The sequence below is a fragment of the Stenella coeruleoalba genome (genome assembly GCF_951394435.1).
Source record: "Stenella coeruleoalba genome assembly, chromosome: 5".
In the NCBI taxonomy this organism is placed as follows: Eukaryota; Metazoa; Chordata; class Mammalia; order Artiodactyla; family Delphinidae; genus Stenella; species Stenella coeruleoalba.
Window position 1 is genome coordinate 63633051 of NC_137150.1, and position 19133 is coordinate 63652183.

The following is a 19133-nucleotide window of genomic DNA, read 5'->3' on the forward strand; positions in this document are numbered from 1 at the left end:
TTACAAACTAATCTGCCCCACTTTCAGGCAGGCATAAGTTATTGAATATGTAATTATTAAGCTTGTAATCATACATGACTACAACTCCTATTACTTTTACAAAATCAGACTAGGGATTTTAGTTTGTCTCATTTTCTGCACGGTATCCAGTATCTACAAGCAAAATCAATTGTCATGTTTTTGATGTATTCTGCATCACACAGATATCAAATCTCATTAATAACAGACAAGGGCAATAAGAACAAAATTCAGAGTATTGGGTACTTGCTGCTTAAAAAGAAAAAAAGATGGGTTGGAGTAGGCGTCAGGGTAGAAGAGAGGGTGGCACCATGATGTCCCAAAGTGTGACAATAATATTTCCAGGTCCTGCCCCAGAACCACAACTCCATCTCTAGGGTAGAGCAAGAAATCTGCATTATTAATAGCCCCCCATGGGGACTCCTGTACCCTCAGCTTGGAGACTATAGTGGTCTGGGGGTAGAAGCCTAAGCACCCAGTCTTGCTTGTATTTCACCTCTCCAGGCGCCTGCCCTTCACCCCAATTCTCTCAAGGATCTCTATCACTCCCGTATGTGAGGTCTTTTTATTTCAGACCCACCATCCCTAAAGGCAGAGGGTAAGGTGAAGTGAGTGCAAGGTGGACAAGCAGATTTCAGGGAGGAATCACCCCCCAAAAGAAATACCTACTTTCTGGCTCCTGCCTTCGGACACCTGAGGACAGACACTCAAATCTCAGGGATCAAATGTCCTCCTTTTGGGAGGAGGCAAACCTACTTCATCACTGAGACTAAGGCTCCCTGCCTGCCAGGGCTGCAAGGGGTGAATAACCACAGCAGAACTAGGGGATTTCTCCCCCAGTTTAGTTAGCTATTGACACCATCTATTTACACAGGCCCCTGGATAAGAAACAGAGATTGGGAGGAAACAGGAATAAAACAGACTCAACACGAAGTAATTTTCCTTTCTATATGGTGTAATAAAGATAAAGTTTGCTAATTATTTCAAATACCAAACATATACCCCACCCCAACCCTCGTCTTCAATTAATAATCCCTGCAGAAAATCAGAAAGATACTGTTTAAAAACATAAGACCAGAAATATTATTGAAATAAAACTGGCATCCAGGCTCGAGTTCACAAGCTTGCAGGCCTAAGGGTGATTCTGCCCACAGAGAGGTTTTGTTTAGTCTGCAAAGTGTTACTGCTGTTTTAAATTTGAGTTAGTTGCCAGCTTAAAACAAAACAAAACAAAACAAAAAAACCTCAAACAAACCTAGAATTTCTACATAAAAATCCAAATTTCCAAATTTTGAAAAACTATAAGACTATTAATACAAGGCAAGAACTAGCAAAAGCTTCGTGGTAGCTGCCTCCTTCAGATGAGCTCCCTGTGGAAACCAAGGCCCACCACTGAGCCAGCCCCCAGTCAACACTCTCCCCTCAGGCCCCGTATATCACTGGCGTTTGTGGCCCCCTGGCTTCAGCAGGTGAATAAACACTAACCAGACAAGTTATATAGTTCTTTATGGTGACTTTCACAGCAAAGGGGGAAGGGAATTGGAACCAGACAAGAGTGCTTACTTTTCTGCATTTCATCTAGAAATAAAGAAAGTGACCTCCAATTAAATACCGGCAGGCATCTGGGTTGGACCAGGCCGGGGGAAGGAACACTCATACGTCCTTCCTCTCCTGTCCTCCTCCCCCACACCCACCTATGCAGAGCAAGAAAGACAGAAAGGACAAACAATGGTCACCACCTGGCAGCCCTTGGTAACCACAGACAACTACCCCACTACGTTATCTCCTCATCCCAGAGGGACTTGAAATAAAAAAAAGACAGGTCCGCAGAATATCCTGTATAAAGGAAGGTGACAAGCATCCAAAGTTCTAGAGTATTGCAGGTAATGGACTTTGAAGGCTGGGACCTAAGAGGTTAAGTTTGGTGTTTGCAGAGTAGATTCCTTTTACATCTTAGTTTTTCTGAGAATGAATGACTTCGGACAAGTTATTCCTGATGCCTCTATTTCCTTATTCAGAATGTAGAACTACCTGGAGTGAAGTCACGATCTCTATCTCAAAAGTGAAAAACTATAAATAAGGTCCTTGGGTAATCCCCTACTGTAAAAATGTGTTAAAAATCAAATGAGTAATAATACCTCCTATAACTCAGCAATATTCCCTAATATGTAAGTAAAATGGTAATAAAATATTTATGGGTAGCATAAACCAAAGTGCAATTCTAGCAGGCAGCATCCAATGAGGAGCCACGGTCAACGGACTGTGCATCCTGAGCAGGCCCCTCTTCCCCTGCCTCTGCGATGGGGAGAGTACCAGCTACCTCTCCCCTACCTACTTCACAAGGATGCTGTAATGTCTATAACCCATGTGCAGTACCTCAGGTGATATATAAACAGGTCCTATTCATATTATTAGTAGTCTAACATCACAAGATGCCTCAATGGAATGAGATCTTCATAGGTACCTGGTAAATATGACTAACTGCTTCCCCGCTCCCTGGGAGGTAAAGGGGAGGGGGAAGGAGGCAGTAAAGGAAGCCCAGATATGCACCCACCTCTGTTCTGATGGATACTGGTTTTCAGGCATCATCTTTGGCATCTGCAGGGGCTGATGTGGCGGCCGGGGGACCGCAAAGGTTTGCTGCTGTGGTCCAGGTTCTGGAAGTGAATGAGGGCTGGGGGTGGGGCCCACACCTGGTACTGGGCCAGCCGCAGGGGCATGTGCCGAGGTGGGCAGAGTTGCCTGAGGTGGGGGAAATAGGGAATTCTGATGGGTAGGCGACAGGGGGGTGGTAGGAGGGGTTAATGGCTTGAACCCAGAGGGAGGCTTCCTATCATAGGCACTGTAAACAGAAAAAGAGAAGGAACCATTTAGCTGCAATGAAGCCATTAGCATGGTCACCAGGTCCAGCTTGCAGCCCACGGTTGCCAGGAAATGACAGCATTAACATAGTTAAATTGCTGGCAGCCCGAGGGAATATTTGTACCTCTGCAAAGTGACAAACACACTGCGTCACAGGGACTTGTTTAACACTTCTAGTGATTCTTCTCAAAGATAATTTTAGCCTCTGCTTCCGGTTTCCTTTTTCCCCTTTTCTAAAAGAACTCTCCATGTATGCGTGGGCAGGGGTGGATAGATGAGGGGAGAAAGTATGCCTTGGGAGGAGTTTTCTGGCCCCCTCTCCAAGAATTCCAGGGTTCCCAGGAATTAGAATCTTTATTGAAGATAAATTTCTGCTGTAACATCACTTAACAACTCTTCTCCTCCCCCTTTCAGGCAGGCCTGTGTTTATCTTCCAGAGCAAAGAATGATTTAAAATTAAAGCTTCATTCCTGGGGCCTGGATATTCTTAAGTAAAGGGCACAAGCATGGGGACTTTTTCATATATTCTGATTTGAAGATTACTTCTTTGGTGCTTAAAGTTCACATTAACATATGATAGACATGAAGAAGCATATATTCCCTCCCTCGAAGCCACAGATCAAATATCCCAGCATTCAAGGTTCTTTCCCTTAGGAGGGCTCGGTACCCCATGAACTCAGTCCCCCCTGGAGAGCCGATTTAACAGTTTTGCATTTTACGTGCAGACAAAGCCGCATTTGGACTGGCTACACCTAGAGGATCATTACACTGCCACGAAAGATGGGGTGCGCTACACTGAGCATCTGCTGAGTAATACTGTAAGCAATCAGCGTGCCGGCCACTTCCTGGCCAGCCTTCCTCTGGCTCCACTTACCAATAGTTGTAGAGGCACTTTTCTCCATAATTAGCACCGAGAGCCTGTTCATGGCTACAGGACGACAGCTCAGAGGAGGGGCTGTGCAGCTCCCGTTTGATCTTGGTTGGAGGTGGGGCATGAAGCACCACTAAAATCAGAAGAGGGATGAGGGAGGAACAGAGGACAGCTGATTAACAGGGAGCACAATGCTTCCTTCTGCAAACCCTATACTAGCTGATTGTTCTTGGAACTCGTGTCAAATCACATGCCAGAGAAAGCCCAACCCTTAACACAGAGCCTACCATCTAAAACCAATGAAACGTTCTTTAAAGTCAGAAATCATCATCTGACACTTTACATTAGCCAAGTCTGTTTTCACCAAACTTCTTTGGTGTTGGGTCTGCTTCCTAGCAGCTCTGAGGCCCTTAAAGAACCTGTAGGTGATGGTTCTTCAAGAAAAATGCAGGTGTGATATAGAACACCAAGGATTGCAGATAAGAACAATTTTGTTTCTGAAAAGGACAAAACACCACCAAAAAGATACTGGTAGACATTACACGTTAGCTTATCAAAGGCTTAAAATTCCTGTGGCAAAATACAGAGGCATATATACAAATTAAATATATGACTTAAAAAAAAAAACACATGATTTTTCAAAGTCCTTCCTCAAGCAACTAAATATTAGCTCTGAGTAAGAAATACGCAACTTTAGGGGCATTTCAAAATTTTTAAAAGCAAAGGAATACAACGATGGACCAAACCACAACCGAGGAGAGGTTAACTGCATTCTTCTCCAGGAGGAGGCCTGGAGACCTCTGTGCTCGTGTCGGCTCCATGCGTCTCCTAGTACCCGGCCACGAAGGGCAGGCTCTCATAACCAATCCTTTCACAGATGGTGCCAATTACTTTTCCTAAATTGATAGCATACAGAGCTGTTGCTTTATGTTTAGAAGCCGACTGCACATTCCATACGTGATTCTGAGAGGGCAGAGGAGTAAGAGTTTTTCAAACCAAGGTGACTTACATGCAGTGGCAAAACCCAACCAGTTTTGTCTTTTCTGCCGTATCTACGAGCTAACTCATTTTAGACAGGGCGTTCTACCCAAAGTAGAAGGGCAAACTCTAAAGATGCTGCATCGTAAGGGTTGTCTTCTAGCTACGGGCTAGCATTGCTACTCTCTGTCCAGCATCTGGGAAGGAGAGGGAGGGGAACGAGTTAAGCTTTCCTGCCAGCTGTTCTCCACTGGATCCAAATTCTCATTAAATAGCTAACAGAGCTTAGTGCTCTGGTGACCCACTAAAGTTTTCCGTTCCATTCAATCTTTACTTCTAAAGCCATCTTCCAGGAGATTGGTTTTCTTAGTGATTCTATTAGGGGGAATTAGCTAAAGGATCATCCCTTTCCTGTCTGGTAAGACTGAACAATCTTCCCACCAACTGGTTTCTCAGGTGCCTCCTCCAACCCCTGAATTCTGGACTCAGAAGTGAACAAATGAGACTGAGGACTAGATCACAGATGACAAGTTTATAAAGCAAAGTCCTGCCAGGGACTGACTGGCAAGGGCAGGTTTTCATTATTCCTTTCCTACATAATGCCAACTGCTTTTCCCGAACATGCAAAGTAAGCTCAGAACTGGCAGATTATATTTAGAAGTCATTAGAGTCTCTCTTGTGATTTTTTGATGGTGACATCATGGCAGCCAACCCTCAATTGCTATCAAATGTTTTCAGACATTCAGACACAGAAAATGGCTAAGCTTGTTGTTGTCAGAATGTTGTTAGTAAACGAGAAGGGAGAATCGACGACTTGACACAGAAAACCATTTCTCCAACGCAGTGGATGCTCTGGAGGTTCATGGCACTGCCCCTGTGTCATCGCTTCTCCTCTTACCAGTCTTCTGCCATAAAAGTTTTGGCAAGGTAATGAGGGAAGGTGATGATGCCCCAGTGTAAACAGAAGTTACATGTCCTGGAAAGTACTTTTCTGACTTTATCTAAAGAAAATCATTTATAATCACTGTTTTACCGAAGTTTGGAGAGTAAACAAGTTATGGCATGATTCAATTTTCTCACTTCAGGTTTTAGAAATGTTTTGACATTTTCACAATATTGTTATAAAAGTTACCAGCTCTGCTGACAGGACTAACACCACAGGTAAACCAAAGCTTCCCAGAAAGCAAACTTTCATAATGTCTTCAGGAATAGTATATACCCATTTGGAAAGAGAATCTAAGCTTTTGGCTAACTGGATGTCCTGATTCCCTCAAACCTACACAGTATCTTAGTTTTGGCTTTTGATTGTATGGTATCTTCCACCACACCAAACTGTCCTATACCTGGAATCTTATGTTCTCTAACCAAAGGAGGAGCTCAAGAAATAGCTGATGAGTGCTACGGTCTGAATGTTTGTGACCCCCAAGATTCATATGTTGAAATCCTAATGCCCTATGTGATATTAGGGGGAGGGGCTTTGGGGAGGTGATTAGGTCACAAGGACACAGCTATCTGAGGACACAAGTCTGTGACCTGGAGGGGAGCCCTCACCCAACCATGCTGGCATCATGATCTCAAACTTCCAGCCTCCAGAACAGTGAGAAATAAATTTCTGTTGTTTGTTAGCTCCCCAGTCTGTGGTACTATAGCAGCCTGAATCAACTACAATAATAAGTGATTGAATGGGTTATATTTCCAATTAATTCTTAACCTTGAAGGCAGAGACCACACTTACCCTTCAAGGCTAGACACGATGTTAGTCATAAATATTCTTTCCCTCAGGAATCAACCATTCGAAGGAGGGAGAGGAGAGTGGTACAGAGCAGGAGCGAGAATTGGAAGTTTCACAGATCACTGACAGGAAAGCCAGTAGGGGCCCTGTGAGGGGTTACGACGAAGGCTTGGTCTCCAAAGGGACTGCTGGGCCAGAGGATGTATGAAGGTGCCTGACGGTGGTATGCACTAGTCAGAGCTAGTCATGTATTTTAAGCAGGAACTTAGAAGTCCAAGGAATGCTCCTTGCTTTCAGCCTGTTCCCTCTTTGTAAAATGAGATATGTGATGCTGCCTTCAGAAATAAAGAAAATGGCATAGCACCTTGCAGGTGGTGCTATGATGTTGCGTAATTATACACTGTGCTTTCAAAAACAGAGTATTTACCTTCGCATGGGCAGCTTACTAAAGGATGACAGAGACTGAGGACTATAAAGCACGGCAATGAATTGCAATTAAAAGAGGAGCATAGACCTTCCCTGGTGGCGCAGTGGTTGAGAGTCCGCCTGCCGATGCAGGGGACACGGGTTCGTGCCCCGGTCCGGGAAGATCCCACATGCCGTGGAGCGGCTGGGCCCGTGGGCCATGGCCGCTGAGCCTGCGCATCCGGAGCCTGTGCTCCGCAACGGGAGAAGCCACAGCAGTGAGAGGCCCGCATACCGCAAAAAAACACAAAAAAACACACACACACAAAAAAACAAAAACAAAGAGGAGCATGAACTCCTTAGGAAGTTTGAAAAGAGATGCTACTTGACTATTTGAGTTGATAAACATTTTCTACAGTTAGAAAATTTGAGTTTAAGCTCAGTTATAGAAGATGGGCCCATAAAGCCAACACTGCCCTGAGAACAATTCCTGGCAAACGTGGGCCGCCTTCCTTGTTGTAAAAATTTCTTTCGTTCATTCATCCAATCATTCATTCATTGAACATCTTCCATGGGTCAGGCATCCTGAAGGTGTTGGGGATATGACAGTAAACAAAACAGACATGGCAGTCAGTCCTTCCTTCAGGGCATGCATAATTTAGTGAGAGGTCTGACTTTCAGCATCTTCCCACAGGTGTAATTAGAGTTGGACTGGGGCCTCACAATCCACTTAATTCAGGCCCTTACATTTATAGATAAGGACCCTGAGGCCCAGAGGAGTTGAAGGAATTGCTCAAGGTCTTGGAGCTTCTGATATTGGAGGGGAAAGGAGGCAAGAGCCCCCCACTGTCATTTCAGTGATCTACCACATTGACAGCAATGGGAGATACTGCACTCACCCACTTTGTACATCAAAAATAGAGGACATAGACTTTGTTTTCAATGAAAACAACAAAAATACCACATTACATCTGGTTGAGAGAAAGTGCTCTGGAACAAAGGAACAATGGATAAGAACTAACACCTCTGGAAAAGAACCAGGTAGACCAAGAGAGAGGCAGCCAGACAGATCCCTTATCATTGGCTTTGGCCAGTTTGTTTATATACATTATTTTATTCAATCTTCCCAACCCAGTGAGAAAGCTACTTTCACTGTCTCCATTTTAGAGATGAGAAGATCAAGAATCAAAAGGTAAGTAATCCGCCACAGTCTCATAGCTGTAAGTGATCAGGATACTGTCCCAAACAGTTGTTAGTCATTCCATCACATTGCTTCCCAGAGGGAAACTGAGAGAAAAAGATTACATCAAAAAGGGATTAAAAGAAATACAGAAAGAGGTCGAGAAAGAAGACAACACCAGAGAAGAAGATGAAGGAATACTATTCGCCAATTATCAGGGTCTGTGTCCTCATGTTTACTCTGCACTCGCCAGCTGGAGGCACACCTGATACACCTGAATCCACTCAAGGGCTTACACCTTCCCCATCTCTAGGCCACCAAAATACCCAGGATCCCTGCCTCACTCCTACCGGCAACTGACATCTCTTGACTCCAGTGGCCTCTACTTCTTACAGTCCTTGCCTCCCAACCTAGTATTCCATCTAGAAGATCTCATTCTCCCTTCTATATCCTGCTGATCAAAATCTTCTCATTCAGATAGCTGCAGGCACTTTGGAAAGCCTGGCATCTTCTACAGCCAGTCACTGATCAGCCAGATGCCACACTGTTGCCATGGATACCATCTCGCACCCCAAATGCCCCACCCCTCCTGAAACTGCTTCTTGACATTCCCTCTTAATGCCACCTCTGAGGCAAGAACACTTTGAGTGAGCTGTCTGGACCCCTATTTGACTATAAGAACTTTGTTAAGGATCCATGCACAAATATATGAGAGTCTCTGCTTGTCAGGGGTAGGAAAGACAAGGTGGCTGGCTGACAAGATCTAAGTCCATATCTGTGGGCATGCATTACAAAGTACAATATGCTGCTTTGTAGACCATCATAATACCACCTAAAATTTAGATACGATGTTCACAGATCAACCAACTTAACTTCACAGTTGCTTTTCTTACTAGGGAACTCCTTGGAATATTTTTCTATCTGACACAGTGATCAAAAATCAAGCCTGATCCTAGCCAGTGCAGTAAGTTAAGAAAAATGAATAAAAGGCAAAAAGATTAGAAAGAAAAATATAACTCTCATTATTCACAGCTGGCCTGGTTGGGTACACAGAAAATGTTAAAGAATCCACAAAGTATAATAATCAATAAGCTAATTTACCAAGATCATTGGTTATAAGGCCAATACATAAAAAGAACGATTTATATACACAGTAACTAAAACAATGTGACATTCAAAAAATACATTTACAACAGCAACAGATAACATCAAATACCTAGGAACACACCTAATAAAAGACATGCAAGATATCTAAACTGAAAACTATAAAACCCTGAGGAAAATCAAAGAAGTCTCAATAAATGAAGAATATATTATGTTCATAGGTTGGAAGGTTGATACTGTAAAGATATCAGTTCTTCCCAAATTTATGTATAGGCTCAATGTAATCTCAAACAAAATTTCAATACTACACAGAAATAAGAATGAAGAAATTACAATCACACTTAACAACACGGGCTCATAAATAAAAGCCAGACACTACAAAAAAAGCCAGACACTACATGAGCCCGTTTACAATAACATTCAAAAGGAAACAAAATTACTCTACAGTGTTTAAAGTCCGGATGGAGGTTACTCCTGGGTCTGGGGGTGGTGCCTGTTCAGGGAGCACATGGAGTCTCCTTGTATTTTGATAAGTTCTAGGTCTTGATCTAAAGGCTTATACAGTATGAAAATTTATCAAGCTGTACTCTTATGATTGCTATGTGTTATTTCAATTTGTTCCTATTTTAAAAAAAAAACACAGCCCTGTCCTGGTCAAATAGCATCACTGAGTTAATACTAAGATTTCTCAAACTTTAGAAAATCTTCCTTCTGTGATGGTGTAGAAGCAGTCTTTCAAAGACATAACCCAACTGTTTCAAAATAGAAAAAAAATATAGACAAACTAGTCCATTCAAGAGAAATAATAATTCCCTCTGCTGACAAAATCTGTTTCCTGCCCACAAGTACAGGCCTGTGGATTCTGTCCAAGGCAGCTACCCCATGCCAGTGCTGGCAGTGAACTTCACTATTACAGCACAGAGGATCAAAACAAAGGAAAACACTTTTGTTGAATGTTATGATGCACGACAGTTTGAGTCAAAAGGAATTTTTTTCAGAAAGACAAAAACCACCTTGTCTAATAATAAGCCTTTCCTTTGGTGTTTCGTGATCATCAAAATTTCAATTCGCCACAGCCTTTGTTGTGAATACATACAGCATTTATGTAGTCGCTGAGTGTTAAAGAAATTGCCAATCAGTTATACTGCGGTCTGCGCGGGAGAGAGACTAAGACCATCCTACTTCTCCTGCATCACACACAGGCTCTGCCTGCTTTCTGTTGGGTGCCGCCGTTCTGATTTTGTTTTGGGGTTTTCCTCTCCACCTTCTTCAGTTTCATTACTTGCATCTGGAACAGACTCATCTTTCCCAAATCAGCTGTGCAGGCATGACCTCAGGATAGGACCTTATTTGGTCACGATTGACAGGCACGATCTTCTTACCATACATGGAAGGTTGACCAGAACACCAACACCTGCCTCCAAATGGCATGTCCATGAGGCTATGTCCCACGTGCCAGCCCGTGTCTCCAGAGCCTCTCACAGCACTCGTGAACAAATGTGGTGTGGATGTACACAGTCATGGCTGAGAGACTTCTCAGGATTCCAGAGCCATAATCCTAAAGGGAAGGTCCATTCCTAAGCTTACTACTCCCTGTGCCACCAGCTTTGGGTCACTGTTCCTGTCTTAGGCCACTACCATCCTGCTTCATTTCCCTCCATAGTATGGAATACATACTGTTTAGTTCAAGAATGATGGTGGTGGGGTTTCCCTGGTGGCGCAGTGGTTGAGAGTCCGCCTGCCGATGCAGGGGACGCAGGTTCATGCCCCGGTCCGGGAAGATCCCACGTGCCGCGGAGTGGCTGGGCCCGTGAGCCATGGCCACTGAGCCTGCGCATCTGGAGCCTGTGCTCCGCAACGGGAGAGGCCACGGCAGTGAGAGGCCCGCGTACCGCAAAAAAAAAAAAAAGAATGATGGTGGGGGGAAGCCCGAGACACCTGCCTGTACTGCTCTTTGACTGTGGCTGTCAGTAGAACTCAAGGAAAGAGGGCAGAGGGACATATGAACTTAAAACTGACACTGGCAAAACAGAAATGCAAAAGCCGTCTGGAAGGAGCAGGTGTGGCCTCTTCTCCCCTGATGACTCTTAACTTGTCAGGGTACCCAGTTGGCAAACACCAGAGGGCTTTAAGTCACCAGGTGCAGTGTCCCTTGAGTTCTGTGCACAACAAAACCAAAAGGCTTACTTTCCAACATACTGCTACCTTTCCTTAGTGCTGGCCTGTTTTGGACAAATTCTGAGACAAAGCATAGATAGCTAGTGAGTAAGAAAAAAGGGGTAGGCAGGCTGAGGCTTACTTTAAGTTCTACCATACTACTAAAAGGGGTCAGAAATATGTCTTTATTTTAGGCCTGAGTAGATGAGAAATTCATTTCAAGCATAAAATATATTCCTAATCTCAATATTCTTTGCAATTGCTATAGCAAATGACAAGGACAGGAGATAATACCCTGTTCTGGGAAACAAAGAGGTTTAAGGGAGATGAGATAAGTGGACGGGTTCTGGCACATAAAAAAAGTATCTGGAAAAGGAGATGCCTTTTAGATTTCTAAACCAAATAAGAGACATGCTCAAACCCGTTTGAATGGATGGTTAACATTGATTCTGCCTGGAGACAGTTTCTAAAAATAAAAATTTGAAATGTTATCAAATTTAGTTAAGGGGCACAAGTACTAAAAGCAGAATTGGTGGAGATATGGGGGACTGTGCCATTTTCTTTAATATCTGATACAGCTAACCTTTGTAAACATAAATTCAAAAATTGAATACAGTAAAAAATCATCCATAAATAGTAAAATCAACTATTTAGTAAGCTTTGCTAAAAAATTGTAATGAATCCCTCAAAAGCCCTCTCCTTTTGAGGGATTCATTTACTTAGTTATATGCATGTTTAGTTCTCTCCAGGAACTAAACATGCATGTAACTAAGTAAACATGCACAGTCTCTCTCCATCTGACTCACTCTGTTCTTTTACCAGTGTTTAGAGGTCAACATTATAACATGGATATGAGAGGTGAGTAAACCCAAAACATAGGGAATTTCCAGGCCTAAGGTCAGCATTTCTGTATGTTGTTTGCATTTCTACATATCCTTTAAAAATGTACCCTAAAAAAGTCAACAACTACAAAACAACTGGCCAGGACCCTTCAAAAGAAGTCAGTTTTTATTTTTTTAATCTGTATTGGAGTATAATTGCTTCACAGTACTGTGTTAGTTTCTGTTGCACAACAAAGCGAATCAGGCATAGGCATACACATCCCCATATCCCCTTCCTCTTGAGCCTCCCCTCCCATCCTCCCTATCCTACCCGCCTCTAGGTCATCGCAAAGCACGGAGCAGATCTCCCTGTGCTATGCTGCTGCTTCCCACCAGCCAACTATTTTACATTCAGTAGTGTATATATGTCGATGCTACTCTCACTTCGCCCCAGCTTTGCTCTCCCACCCCATGTCCTCAAGTCCATTTTCTATGTCTACCTCTTTATTCCTGCCCTGCAACTAGGTTCATCAGTACCGTTTTTGTTTTTCTTTTCAGTACGCGGGCCTCTCACTGTTGTGGCCTCTCCCATAGCGGAGCACAGGCTTCGGATGCGCAGGCTCAGTGGCCGTGGCTCACGGGCCTAGCCACTCCGTGGCATGTGGGCTCTTCCCGGACCGGGGCACGAACCCGTGTCCCCTGCATCGGCAGGCGGACTCTCAACCACTGCGCCACCAGGGAAGCCCAGTACCGTTTTTTTTTTTTTTCTTAGATTCCATATATATGCGTTAGCATACGGTATTTGTTTTTCTCTTTCTGACTTACTTCACTCTGTATAACAGACTCTAGGTCCATCCACCTCATTACAAATAACTCAATTTCATTTCTTAAAAAAGGTCAGTGTTATTGGGGGGAGGCGGCAAGGTAGGCAGATTGTTATAGATTGAAGATAAAAGAGGCATAACAATAAACATAATGTATGATTCTTAATCAAATCCTATATCAATAACAATGTCAATATCAGTTATAAAAGACAGCTGGGGAATATTACTGAATAAGTTAGTTTTCTTGACTATGTAGAAGAATGTCCTTCGGAGATGCACGCTAAAGTATCTGGGGGTGAAATGTCGTAATGCCTGCAACTTACTTTCCAATAACTTGGAAAAAAAAAATCTATACACAGAGAAATGAAGTAAATGTAGCAATATGTTTTAAAAATAAATCGATAAAACAGCTATTATATCTCATCTCCTCCAAGATACTTGGAGAAAAAAATTATCTTATGGTTGACTAACAGGTCAGTAGACGTGCTAAGAACTTCAAAACCATGCATTTACACACGACGGAAGTCACCCCTGGCCCATTACCAAACTGGAAGGAGACTGCCCTGTTTATACCGTACCTTTACCATGTTTGGATAATACAGCCCTGGGAATCTAAAATTACACAAGGACAAATGTTGTCATACTCTTAACATCTAAGCCAGTGATTCTCAAATATGTTTTTGGCCCTGGCCCACTTAGAAAGCAGAAGGGAACACCCAAGAGAGGGCAAAATGAAAACTGCCCCTGCTATCACCATGACTACTGCCCAGTGCCACCTCTACTATGGCCTGGGTAAAAAGACAGCAATTACACAAGTACAAAATATTAACAAAAGTAAAATTGATCAGTAGTTCCATATACATATTAATACACATATAACAGGAACTAAAACATAAGCTCAACTCAAGATCACAAAGCATTTTTGGAAAAAAAAAATGGAGAATGTCCACTCCTTGTGAATGTATAGGCACAACACATTCAGAACGCTACCGGAACAGACGAACAACTCATTAGATTTCATCCCGAGTCCTCAGAAGGGCACAATGCAGCCATCAGCAAGCTGTGAAGGCTGGCAGAATTAAAAGGAATTAAAGTTCTCTTCCTCGAGGTTCTCCTTCATTCTTCCCTCCAAGTAGCTGGTTTGGCTCCTTCTGCCCATAAAGCCTGAGCAGGGCCAGGGCCAGGAGAGGAAGCTTGAAATGGGTTGCCTGGACTTCTGGTGCCCTGAGCCTTGGGGAAAAAGGCACAAGAGTTTCTGGGAGCTACAACTGGTCCAACCTAGCTTATTAGGCTAAGAGATCAGAAAGGAGTGTGGAGCTGGAGACCTAAATTGTGTTCAAGTCTGTTGGCTTGGAGAATCCCCTGTGCATTTACGTTTTGGGAATCAAGAATGGCAGCAGGACTCTGGTACGGAAACAGGTTTTCCACATAACTCATGGGAAATATGATGAACATCTGGTACAGCCAACATCTGGGTGAGCATACCACATGCAGGGGCTGAGATTTCAGGGCAGGTTCATTCTGAATCTCAAATGGCAAGAATAGCTGCCATTTGTCCTGGGCAAAGTCCTACGTGGAGAAAGCAAGGCTTCTGTTCTGGGATAGAATCTGGTATCAGTAGGTATAGGGAAAGATCTCTTCACAATTGTCACAGTGGCAGTATTCAAGATTTTATTTATTTAAAGTAACTTCTGTTTTCATCACACTAATAAATTCACATAGTTTAAGAAATCAAATAGAACTACAAGGTTTATGATGATGAGTAACAGGGATAGTATTCAGGGTTTTAGATTGGAGATTAATCATGGTGGTGGGGGGATATGTTGATTTTTCCAGCTTATTCTTTCCTTACTTGTCCTGTTTCTCAGTAAGGACCAAAGGACTGACTATCACCCTGGTGATATATTTCAGGGCCCCAGGACGTAAGATCAACCAGGAAGTAGCAGAATTCATCAATTAACAATTAAAGAAGTCTTCCCTATATGGATGGCCAATATCATCTTCCGTACAATAAATAACGTAGGAGCCAAATTAGGAACTGATAAAACTAGTTCCTGGAACATCTGGCTCCAGGAATCAGATTTCTCCCAAGCAGTGGGAAAAACCTACAGTCAGCAGAAGAGAGGCTTCAGGAATTGGTGTGTGGACAAAAAAACCCACTCTGTTTTTCATGATTTAGAGCTAGAAACTTGGGGTAACATAATCAGCTCAAGAAAAAAGCCTTTGAACTCATCATGACATGGACTATGGGAAAAGACCGTCAGATCCAACAAATAGGGTTATAATTACATTGGTATTGGAACAGGACCAGCCCAAGAGCGAGATTCAAATCTTGATGACCCTGCATGAAGATGGCTGGGTAATACCAGAGTGAAATAATAACCTACAAAACTAGAGCCAGGTCTTGCTACAGTGGGAAAAGAGGCGAGGGAAGAAAACACCTTTCTTACTCATAACAGTAAATGAGGTTATATCAAGTATTTGGAATTCTACAGCTAGAAACTTTGGGGGATGCAAGCCCAGAAATATTTTTTGGCGAGTTCCTATAAAAAATGATAGGCACTTACTTGAAAGATGGTGTGGATTGGGAGACTGGGAGTGACATGTACACACTGCTATATTTAAAATGGATAACCAATAAGGACCTACTATATAGCACAGGGAACTCTGCTCAATACTCTGTAACAGCCTAAATGGGAAAAGAATTTGAAAAAGAATAGATGCATGTATATGTACAACTGAATCACTCTGCTGTATACCTGAAACTAATACAACACTGTTAATCAACTATGCTCCAATATAAAATAAAAAATTTTTAAAAAGGTGGTATGGAGACTGTCTCCAGAGAGACCCCTCTCAATGCACAAATGGAGTGGCAGACAAACAGGGTTAGCAGGGACATGAGAAGATCACTTCAGGATTCTGAAAATGGAAACCAAGAGGTCCTGAATACAAGAGTTTAGAAATTAAAGGGAGGAAAAGGAGCTTAAAAAAAAACTGGCCCAACTTTGAAAAGGTATAAATAGCATTAGTAGAGAGTGGTATCTGAAACTTCTGAGGTCACCTGCAAAGGCAGTGGAATTTCTCCCAGGAGACAGGAATTAGAGTTATTGATAGAATGTCTCCCACCTGGGTTGTAAATTAGACAACAGAATTGATACCATGAAGAAGTTAAAACCATGAGGCCATGCTCTGTAGGCCTCTCTTCCATTTTGTTTACCTAGGATGACCCTAAATCTCTGTTATGGACTCGAGCTGACAAGAGCAACATGGGTCTAGGTTGTGCCCCAGATCAAGTATTGGGCTTGTAGAATGCTGCTTTCTCAGGGGGGAAAGGCTGGCTGTATGTGAGATTGGTGCTTCGATGACAAGAAGCTGCAGTGTTCACACTGGCTCTGGAAAGTGAAATGTTGCTAAATTTTGTTTGGATGGGCCTGGTGTTATGGTATTTTATGCTCTTACTGCTCCCTGGAATGTGGAATATATGACACAAGATAGATTCAACAATGGAGAAATCCAGCTCCGAAGAAGCCAAAGCTCCAGCTTAAGGGGCCCCGAGGTTGTAGCTTCCTTTAGACCCCCAAACAAAGCCCTTCCGGCTCGGGTAGAAGCAGGAAGAGAGGAAAATGGTGGTTTTACCCTTAAAAAGGGATTTAAATTTCTCTGTGGAAAAGAGGGACTGACTGGACAAAGGGGTTATACTTTATAGGAAAGGGCTTTATTGGGGGCATTCTTACACTGCTGGGGTCTTATATGAACTAGAATGTTCATATTATCTAGTAACTTCATAGAATGGGGAGGGGAGGTGGGTGATTTGGAGGTTTGCTTCTGCTAGGCCCAGCTCCATGGTCTCATCCCGCAAAAAGTTTCCTCCCTCCCCTGCCCCCTCTTCCACTGCCTCTTCCAGCAATGGCAGCCACTGGTGGCACAACCAGGACACGGTATCTCAAAATCAAATCACCAGCTGAAATACTATTGGGCAGAAGATGAAAAACTAAATTTTGCCATGGAAGTCAGTTTGGCAGGTCACTGTATAATGTACACTTGCAACCCAAAAGGTAGAACAGTACCACCCAGGCTGACCACTCAAAATGTGGGCAGCACTCTAGCCTCCAGGGGGTGCTCCAGGCTTCCCCTACCTCTTTACTCTGCCTCCGGAGAGGAGAAAACGTGACCCGAGACAAGTGTGATGCCCAGGTCCTAAAGCGCAGACAGAGCGAGGATAGCTTTGGCTAGGAAGAGAAGTGGTCCTCAAGGCCATCTATTTGCCTCTTCTGCAACAAGGGGCTGGAAAGGCTGGGCAGGTGCTGGGAAGAGGTCAGGGTAATGGGCCTACACACAGGGAGGGCTTAGGGGCCAAAGAGTCCTCAAGGGGGACCTATGGCCCAGTGGCAAGTTTGCCAGGGTAAAGAGGTTGGCTGGTCATGTCCTTGGTCATCAACTAGGAAGAGCAGTTGCTAAATGGAATTTATAGGACATTGGCCTTATCCTTTCTTCACCTCTACCAGTACTAACAATAATGACAGGCGATTTTTTTAAGGGCCTCTATTCTAAGTCTGGCTAAAATAGAAGGAAAAAGATTCTTTGTATTAATGCTTTCTTTCTCCTCCCAGAAGAAGTGGTCATGTAAGAGGAACCCACCTTGGCTGAATGTACTAAATCGGGAATGTCCTGACTCAGAGGGGAACTGCAGGTCAGAAAGAGGGCCTATCACGGAACAGCTGCCTCTCATTGAAACTGCATCTTTCAAACAGTCATTTCTAAATAGAAAACTGGTTTCTCAAATAAAGAAGATAATTTAAGGCCAATGGTAGTAGAGAGGTTTTGGGGTTGTTTTTTTTTTGACCCAGATGAACTAGTTTCAGATTTACTTCAAGTTCACACTCTCTCCACACCTTAGTATTATTCTTGAAACAGCTTGGATTTGTGCAGTTCATTTTCTTTCAGGGACTCATTCATCCTAACAATTTAGGATTGTTATTTTAGAATTCCAAAAATGGAAACCCAGAGGCCTTGAATATAAGAGTTAGAAATGAAAGGGAGAAAAAGGAGCTTAGAAAAGATCTGGCCCAACTCTGACTGAGGTAGGGCTTGTGTATTATAATACGGGGCTCTGCCATGAAAATATTTTATACAGAACGAATATTTCTAATTGCATCAGTGTCACATCCCAAAACTCTAGGCCACAGAGAAACTAATATGATAGACAACTTATTTGCTTAACTTTTACCATTGAGAGAGAGGCCGAAATAGAGCCCTGTTCTCCCAACTCGGGTTCGGTTAGAGGTGAAAGGCTGGCTCCCCCCACTGTGGGCTTTCCGTCAGCCACAGCAAATTCTACCACGAAGGGCTGCTCACAGCGGAACACACCATCAGGAAAGGGGGAAACAGCGCATTCCTCCTGAATGGAAAAAAATGCAAGACCAAACCTTACACCCCTTCTATAATTTATTCCCAGTTTATTTGATTTTCATCTAAACTGGCATTAAAGCATCAACAATATTTGAAGTGGGATTTAATCACGATGGAAAATTTTACCTTCAAGTTTAAAGTTCATCTTAAAAGTCTGACGGGAGAAAACTCAAACCCTAGAGAAATAGGCTTCTCGTAGGAGAGAACCATTCCCTTCTATTTATAACCCCAACACTCCTAAGAGCAGAAACGCACCAAGTGTGTCAAGGGTACCTAAACTGTGACTTGTCCCCTCACACATACAGTTTTACTGGGGAACAGCATTAGCCACACAAAGTCTAGATGCAGCCTGGGAAGACCTGGCTAGTGTGTGTGTTTAAGAGAGGAATCAGAAAATGAGAAATAGCCCTAGCTAGTATTTTTCTATCTATCACTAAGGTCATCCCAGGGGCTTTCAGAACTCATGTTACAAACTTACTTCCCTGCAGGCTGGAGGCTGGCGTTGGGGCCTGCTGAGCAACAGGGCGGGGAGGGAACAGAACAGAGAGCCGTGGTGTGCAAAACACACTCCCCAAGTGTCGGCTGCGCACAGAGCACCATGCTACTGCTCAGGCAGACGTGAAGAAACACATGACAGGGGTTCTCTGCTTTTGGACACACTTAGAGCCTAAGAGAAACTGTTTGCTTCTTGTTTCGACAGGAATGGAAATTGGAAAGCAGGGACCTTGTTTAATATGTCAAAATACAGAATACATTAAAGCCCTACGCT

The 19133-nt window shown here is 43.3% G+C and overlaps 1 protein-coding gene across 1 annotated transcript in view; it reads right to left on the bottom strand.

Moving 5' to 3' along the window:
- The window catches only part of ETV5 (ETS variant transcription factor 5), a 54772-nt gene that overhangs the window by 23503 nt on the left and 12136 nt on the right, over positions 1-19133 (bottom strand). Inside the window, exons 6-7 of the mRNA XM_079922375.1 lie at positions 3755-3884; positions 2573-2860 (exon numbers count right to left, since the gene is read on the bottom strand). Coding sequence (XP_079778501.1) covers positions 2573-2860; positions 3755-3884 — 418 coding nt within the window. The remainder of the gene's footprint in view (positions 1-2572; positions 2861-3754; positions 3885-19133) is intronic.